The sequence below is a fragment of the Musa acuminata genome, chromosome BXJ1-3, assembly GCF_036884655.1.
Source record: "Musa acuminata AAA Group cultivar baxijiao chromosome BXJ1-3, Cavendish_Baxijiao_AAA, whole genome shotgun sequence".
In the NCBI taxonomy this organism is placed as follows: domain Eukaryota; kingdom Viridiplantae; phylum Streptophyta; class Magnoliopsida; order Zingiberales; family Musaceae; genus Musa; species Musa acuminata.
The window spans coordinates 7,280,795-7,288,631 of record NC_088329.1 but is presented as its reverse complement, the minus strand read 5'-3'; the positions used below and the strand labels follow the sequence as shown (position 1 = coordinate 7,288,631).

The 7,837-nt window shown below is 41.0% G+C and overlaps 3 protein-coding genes across 3 annotated transcripts; 2 read left to right on the top strand and 1 right to left on the bottom strand.

Annotated features, from left to right (window-relative positions):
- Positions 1-1,253: 1,253 nt before the first annotated feature.
- LOC103977825 (peroxidase 65) lies at positions 1,254-2,432 on the top strand. The gene has a single exon (XM_009393458.3). The coding sequence runs from the start codon at positions 1,334-1,336 to the stop codon at positions 2,324-2,326; it is 993 nt and encodes a 330-aa protein (XP_009391733.3). The 5' UTR covers positions 1,254-1,333; the 3' UTR covers positions 2,327-2,432.
- A 469-nt stretch (positions 2,433-2,901) lies between these two features.
- LOC135636869 (zinc finger AN1 domain-containing stress-associated protein 12-like) lies at positions 2,902-3,692 on the top strand. The gene is made up of 2 exons (XM_065148985.1): positions 2,902-3,124; positions 3,197-3,692. The coding sequence occupies exons 1-2, from the start codon at positions 3,020-3,022 to the stop codon at positions 3,590-3,592; spliced, it is 501 nt and encodes a 166-aa protein (XP_065005057.1). The 5' UTR covers positions 2,902-3,019; the 3' UTR covers positions 3,593-3,692.
- Positions 3,693-6,407: 2,715 nt separating this feature from the next.
- On the bottom strand, positions 6,408-7,293 carry LOC135619759 (protein LURP-one-related 6-like). Its single transcript, XM_065122059.1, has 3 exons — positions 7,033-7,293; positions 6,732-6,968; positions 6,408-6,667 (listed from the first exon to the last, which is right to left on the bottom strand). The coding sequence occupies exons 1-3, from the start codon at positions 7,264-7,266 to the stop codon at positions 6,536-6,538; spliced, it is 603 nt and encodes a 200-aa protein (XP_064978131.1). The 5' UTR covers positions 7,267-7,293; the 3' UTR covers positions 6,408-6,535.
- Between the last annotated feature and the right edge of the window lie 544 nt (positions 7,294-7,837).

The window sequence follows — 7,837 nt, the reverse complement described above, 5'->3', positions numbered from 1 at the left end:
GAACGATGCAAGTGTGGCGATTGAGCGGTGTAGGAATAATGGCGGTCGAGCAAGTCCAGTGTGACGACAACGAGCGGTGCAGGAGCGACAGTAGTTGAGTGGGTCCAATGTGACAGGGTGGAGCGGTGTAGAAGAGGGACGGTTGAGTGGTGTAAGAGCGATGGTGGTGACCAGTGCAAGTGCGATGGCGATCGAGCAATGCAAGAGCGGTGACGATCGAGTGGTGCAGGTCGAGCGGGTATAATGGGCGGGCGATAGGTAATAGGTCGGAAAGAGGAGAGAAAGAGAAATCGGTTAGGACAAGAAGTAGATATAAATTTAATAACTTAAAAAATAATAAAATTATATTTTTATCCTTTGTCATTCACACTATTTTTGTACATCACAACACATACGATTTTTCTCATTCAAGAAGTTAATTGGGTAGGAAGAATTGAGTTTAAATGTTTCACGTTTATAGAGACTCCAATACTATTTTTTAAAGTATAAATATAGGAAGTATAAATATCTAAATGCTAATCATAGTTAACTATAGGGATAGCTACCACATAAGTTCAAATCTATTTAAAGATAACAGTAAATTCTTTTTTTAAAATGCATTTGTTACGATTAAATTCTCTATCTTTGTCTTATAAGACTTGTAGAGATCAATTTCTACTCCAAATTATATTCTATAAAAAAAAAACCCGGTTATCAAAGTCAAGAAAAAAGGTAACGTAATCATGATGTCAGGGTTCATGATTATTTCAGTGAGCAATCTAAAGTAATAAAATTGACTCAATACGATTTTTTTTTAGTGTTATTAAATCACTTAAGTCTTAAACCACATGTATTCCTATCTCATGTGTTGCTTCGATCTGAGAACAAAAAATGTTCTTTATCTCATTTTAATCCAATTTTACCCGACAATAGGTTCGATAAAATCTTTCTTATGGTTAAGTCAGTTCAATTTGTTATAGACAAAAATATATTTTTAATTTACTAATCCAAGACGTCCTCTCCCAAAATCTAACACCCGCAGACACACCTCTCTGTCTTCCCTGATATCATCAACCTCTCACCACCGAGAACAACCCAAATTAAGCTACGAGCTACGCTCACCTCCCTCCCGCTTCCTAAAACCCCTCCCCGCCACTCCTCTCGTCCCCGTTTCCTCCTTTCTTCATTCCCGTCCTCTCTCTTCTCTCCTCCGCAACCTGCCGACCCCTTTCTCTCCATGCTTCTTCTGACCACCCCAAGCCTTCCTCTCTTCCATCATCCGATCCCCTTGGCAGTGGCACTGGGTTCCACAGATTAAACTTGATCGGAGAAGAGCGTGCAGAAGCTCGTTAAGATGGCGAGCCATCTCTTGGTGGTATGGCTCGTGGCCCTTTGCTTCGCCAGCCCAGCGGCCGCGAAGCTGAGCACCACCTACTACGAGAAGACGTGCCCCGAGGTGGAGCAGATCGTGTTGGACGTGGTGACCAGCAAGCAGATCACCACCCCCACCACCGGCGCCGGCGCGCTCCGCCTCTTCTTCCACGACTGCTTCGTCGGCGGCTGTGACGCTTCCTTGCTGGTCTCCACCAACGCCTTCAACCGCGCCGAGCGCGACGCCGACGACAACATCTCCCTCCCCGGGGACGCCTTCGACGCCGTGGTCCGCGCTAAAACCGCCCTCGAGCTGCAGTGCCCCGGCGTCGTCTCCTGCGCCGACATCCTCGCCATCGCCACCCGAGACCTCGTCCTCATGCTGGGCGGGCCCCGCTACGCTGTCCGCCTCGGCCGCAAGGACGCTTTCGCCTCCACCGCAGCTTCCGTCGCGGGCCACCTCCCCTCCCCCAACATGACCATGGACCAGCTCATCTCCCTCTTCGAAAAGAACACGTTCACCGTCCAGGAGATGGTCGCCCTCAGCGGCGCCCACACCGTGGGCTTCGCCCACTGCAGCGAGTTCGCCTCGCGGATCTACGGTTTCAACGGCGCCGACCGGGACGCCCACGACCCGGCACTGAACCCCCAGTTCGCGCAGGCGCTGCAGAAGGCTTGCGCCAACTACGTCGAGGACCCGACCATCGCCGCATTCAACGACGTGATGACGCCGGGCAAGTTCGACAACCTGTACTACCAGAACCTGCTGCGTGGATTGGGGCTGCTGGCCTCCGACACCGCGCTGGCGGCGGACCCGCGGACCAAGTCCTTCGTGCAGCTCTACGCCGCCAACCAGACGGCCTTCTTCGAGGACTTCAGCCACGCCATGGAGAAGCTCAGCGTCCACGGGGTGAAGACCGGTCGCAAGGGGGAAATCCGGCGTCGCTGCGACGTGTTCAACAACCTCTCCACCTAAATCAATGCGGATTCGGATTCGGGTTTATCGCATGCGAAACAGCGATGGATTCTCAATTGTTATTTTCTTATATATACTGATGGAGATGAGAAAGGGCGAGCGTATATTACATCTAATTGTGTGTGTTTTTTGTTTTGGAGTATCGATTGATATTGCTTACCTTCTATCTGATGGAGAAAGAAATGGATTATGCAATTGAATGTGAAACAATTAATTTATGAGTACCAACACCATGAAGCCTATCTACGTCACCTCAAAACTCTCATGATCGAAATAAATAAATATATATATATATATACTAAATTAGTTTCTTAAATATTTTATTATTTTATAATTTTTAACCAAATTGGTTTATCTAAGTCGGTGGTACAGTGACTTGGTTCGCGAGATATTAGGCATCTGACGAATACCGAAAGGTAAGAACCAATTATGAACAACAGTTTACCTAATATTACGTGGGTCCCACTTCACGTCACCACCTACGACAGGAGAGATGCGGCGGCTGCGGGTACGCGAGCCGCGTGGACGCGTAAACGAGGCGCACACCGGACTTCTCCAGAATCATCCCGGATGTTTATAAGACCAAACCAATCGCGTGTCTTGGAACCCAAGAAACGACGGCAAATCTACAAATACCTCGAAGCCAAGGCACAGGGGCGACAAAGGAGGCCGAAGAAGGAAGCAGGATTAGCCATGGGGGGAGGAACGGAGGCGTTTCCTGATCTCGGAGAGCACTGCCAACACGAAGACTGCAATCAGCTCGACTTCCTGCCCTTCACCTGCCATGGCTGTAAAAAGGTACGACCAATCTCGTCGTCCTCTTACCACGGCCTCTGCGGCAACAACTGATTTGGGCCTTGTTTCGAACAGGTCTTCTGCTTGGAGCACCGGAGCTACGCAGCTCACGTCTGCCCAAAGGCGGACTACAACAGCCGATTCGTGGTGGTGTGCGAGGCCTGCTCAATGTCCATGGAGAAGCGGGCGGGCGAGGAGGAGAAGGCCGCGCTGGAGCGGCACGAGAAGTCGGGGTCCTGCGACCCGAGCAAGAAGAAGAAGCCTAGGTGCCCCGTGAAACGCTGCAAAGAGGTGCTGACGTTCTCCAACAACAGCACTTGCAAGGTCTGCAACCAAAGCGTCTGCCTCAAGCACAGGTTCCCTTCCGACCACGCCTGCAAGCCGCCGCTTCGATTGCCAACCAGGAGCGGGATGGATTGCGGAGACTGGAAGGGCAACGTCTCTACGCGTTCATCCGTAAAAGCCTGCTGACATATCTCTGCCGTCCATGATTCGATCTGTAGGACCTCAAGCGAGACAAAAATGCACGTGTATCTATTTTCTAATTTGCTATTTAATTGTTTATTTTTAAGTTGTCTCTGTTCAAAAAAAGATTGGTTTTTATATATGGTGTGAAAGGGAAAAAAAATTATGTAAGCTTTGGGAAATAAAAATAATTAAATTGTAGATAAAAATTTTTTATCAAGCAAAAATAAGTTTTTTGTTAACAAGTAAAGCATTTGTATGTTAATTGAGTAAATTTAATTAGAATAAAATATTTTGTATAGAGTTATTACATGACAATATCCTGTATAGAATTAAATTTATTTTTCATCAAAATTTCAAAAATATTATATGATAATATTTAATTTTTTTTTGGCTAAAAGTGGTTGTACATTATCCTTGATAAAATTAATAAAATAATATACTTTCAAGTTTTGAAGGATAAATATTTTCGATTGTTCATAAAAATTTTTGGCCAAAAGACCTTATAATTTCATCTGAAATTGGTCAAAAATAAAAATAAAAAAAATATCATTTGTTAAGAGCTCATTAAATCGAAGATAGATCTCTTAATTGCTGAGAAAAGAAAAATTGATCAATCAGGGGGCTGACTAGATATTTTTAATATTTTATGAAAACTTTGTTAATTTTTTAGATAAAAAAACATAGTTTTATTTTTTTTTTATGAGGTTATATTTTTCTTTATAAGATCCAAAAGTAAAAAATCATGTGTATTTTTTTCAATCTCAAAATGTTAGAAAATCTTCTCTAATGAAACAAAATTGATTATGTGATCAAATTTATCTTAAATTGGCTAAAAATAAGAAAAAAATAACCTTTTAATGATCGGATTAATTGAAAATAGATCTTTTAAAAACCTTAAAGTAGAAACAATAATTATTTAGCCTTTCAAAAGATATTTCTATGGTTTCATGAAACTTTCAACTGAAATAAAAAATTAAAAAAAAAATTAATTTTTAATTAACTGAAAATAGGTAATTTAAAAGCTCAAAGATAGAAAAGAAATAATCATTTAAGGCTTTTACTAGGTTTCATAAAAATTTTGACTGAAAATCTTGTAATTTCGGCTTAAATTAGCTAAAATAAAAAAAAACAACCGTTTAAAGATGGAATTAAAGGTTTCATTATAAATTTTCAAAGTTTTACAAAATTTTTGATATTTTTCGATAAAATGCACCTAAGCAATGCTGTTTTTTGTGTGACGTTTTATTGTAATTTTGTATAGGATACCAAAAACCTCATTGAAAATTTTGTACAACCTCATTCAAAACTAATGTAAATCAAATATCAAATTTTATTTTTGGAAAATTTTATAAAAATTTCTCTGATGAAATATAAGTGATTTTGTGGTCGATTTATTATAAATTCACATTAAATTGGCCAAAAATAAGAAAACAAGATAAACTCACCTTTTAATGGACGAATTAACTAAAAGGCTTAAAAACAGAAAAGATATTCATTTTAGGATTTGGTATGTCATTTCTGAGGTTTCTTGAAAACGTGAAAATTTTTTTAAAAGGATGAAATGTAAGTTATTTTTTTATAATGTAAATCATTTCAATTGGTAACCTCAAGTTTAATGATCATTCTTTAAGTTTTTCTTAGGTTAATCTTCTATTATTAGAATTTCAATTAGGAATGATTAAAGTAGTTGACTTGTTAGTCACTTATTTATTAATATTCTTGGTTCAATGATTTTTTATATTAATTTTTTTATATAATCATGCAAAAGAAATTATAATTTGGTTGACAAACCTTAACCTGAATATTTAATTTAAGACCTTCAATAAATATCTCTATCAATTGCCTTTCATACCGATCTTTAGCTTAATTTGACAGTCATTCAAATCGATTTTGATACGAAGTTTGATGAATCTTGATATACTGTTTATTAATATTCTCATATTCGAATGGTCCAAAACAAACAAGCCCTTTCACGAGGAAACTGTTTCATACCAATAATAGCATTGAATACATCCTCATCTAATTAGAAATAAGCTATTTTCACTTTAAAATATTCTAAAATTTTATTAAAATTTTCACTTTTAAAAAGGTCACTTACAGCATAATTTAGTTACAACATCTAAAGCTAAAACAAAGTGGGTGACTGAAGGAGATAGAAATTCTAAATATTATCATAATTTAGTTACTATTCATAGAAGAGCCAATCACATTTTATCTTACTTAAACAGATCTTGATACTGTTCCAGATCAACATCAAACTTTAATTGTCTTTCCGCACATAATAATTGTTTCTATAGAAACAATATGTTAAATTTGAACTTGACTAAGATCAATGAATCTGATAGGCTGAACCTCATTCTTTCTTTTGCTCAAGATGAGATTTGTATCTCTCTTAGATCCAAATTACTATTCATAGAAGAGCCAATCACATTTATCTTACTAAAACAGATCTTGATACTGTTCCACATCAACATCAAACTTTAATTGTGTTTCCTTCTTTCCACACATAATACTTGTTGCTATAGAAACCGTATGTTAAATTATAACTTAACTAAGATCTTCTTCTTCTTCTTCTTTTCATTCTCTAAAGCAATGAAAGGATTGTATATGCCTTTATTATACATAGTTTTCGATGTTCATAACCTTCATCATAATAAACATAGTTTACTATGTAGACAACTTTGTATGGACATCTTGACTTCCGTCTCAGCTTTTGAGTTGCATCCGATAGTCAACTCAGAAGATGTGTTCTCCGATTCCTCAATTGTCGAAGGATTACGATTTTTATAGTCATATTCTTTATAAAGGAGACAGAAACTAAAAGATAATGAAGACTAGAAGAGTAAGTCATGATTGGTTTTATGATGTTACATGCAACCATGTCAAGAAGCTTCTTCTCATCTATCTCTAATTAGCAGTAACGAGGAAAGGCTTATGTTATCTTCATCAGCACCGAGTGGATTCCCCGTGGATGTTGTCGAGGACGGCAAGCACCCCAACGATGAACGCTTGGTCGTAGCCCGCCTGCACCGTCACCTGGTACAACTCCTTGCCGCCGACCATGTCCGTCGCTCCGAGCTTCCTCAGATCACACGAGGCACGTCAGCATGAGTTCATGCTCGTCGACAATTCACGTCCTTACCTGCGCAACGATGTCTCCGCTGTAATCCTCGATGGTGCATGTCCTGTCGACGAAGGACCCGTGAACTTGGAAGTCCCAGCCTCCGCTGTGTCCGCTGGATTCAAGATGGATCCTGATGGCGTTGCTCATCGGGCACTTGGGATCGGTCAAGCTGAACACCGACTTCTTCCTTCCCTCGAAGTCCGTCAAGTACCCGCTCCATCTGCGGCGGGTGCTCAGAGCTTGGGCGATTCCTCCCTGTGACAGAAAGAACGACATCAACATCGAGGCTGACGAGACCAAGCAGGCCGAGAGACGCTACCCTTTTGCTGATGGAGAGTATCAGCCCTCCGTCACCGTCCTTCAACGCCAACTCCCCCTTGACTCCGATGATTCCGCAACCTTCCACCACGAAAACCGCACCATGGCTGGCGTTCATCACCACAAAGCCACCTCCATTGATGACGTGAGGCCTCTTCCTCACCGTCAGCGTCGTGGGCGAGGAGGAGCAGTAGATCTTGCTAATGACGGGCATCACGTTGCTCGACCCACCCATGTTTCCCTTGAGCTGAGTGAGAGGAAGAAGCAGTTCTCGCTGCCTTGGCCTTCTCCCGGCCTGCGTCCATCGAGCTAATATATCGAGGGTGGTGGTGGAAACTCATGACTCTTGCTTGCAGGCACGTTTTCTGGTGGAAGCTACAGAGACCAAAGGTAAATGATTGCGTTGAAACCGAGGGCACAAGAAAAGAGTGCCGCATCTTTGAATTCATTGCCTTCAGGCATGAAAGCCAGAACTTTCAAAAGGCTCCTGGAAATCATAAAGCAAATCATCATCTCCATAATGTTGACAACCTCCAGAGAGCTCAACTTGGATTGCTTACAATCATCACAAAGTATCATGTGTTAGTTTTTGGATTCAGTCCATCTATCTATCTATCTATCTATCTATCCATCCATCCATGTTTTGTTGTTCCTTTTACTGTGGATCCCAATGTCATATAATTTAAACTTCATGCTTAGTTTTAGCCTTTTGTTCTAATAAAGCATTGGCTAATCAGCCAAAGTAAAGCCAGAAAGAACACTGCTATTAGCTAATCATGACAACTTAGTAATTCTAATCCTTGTTC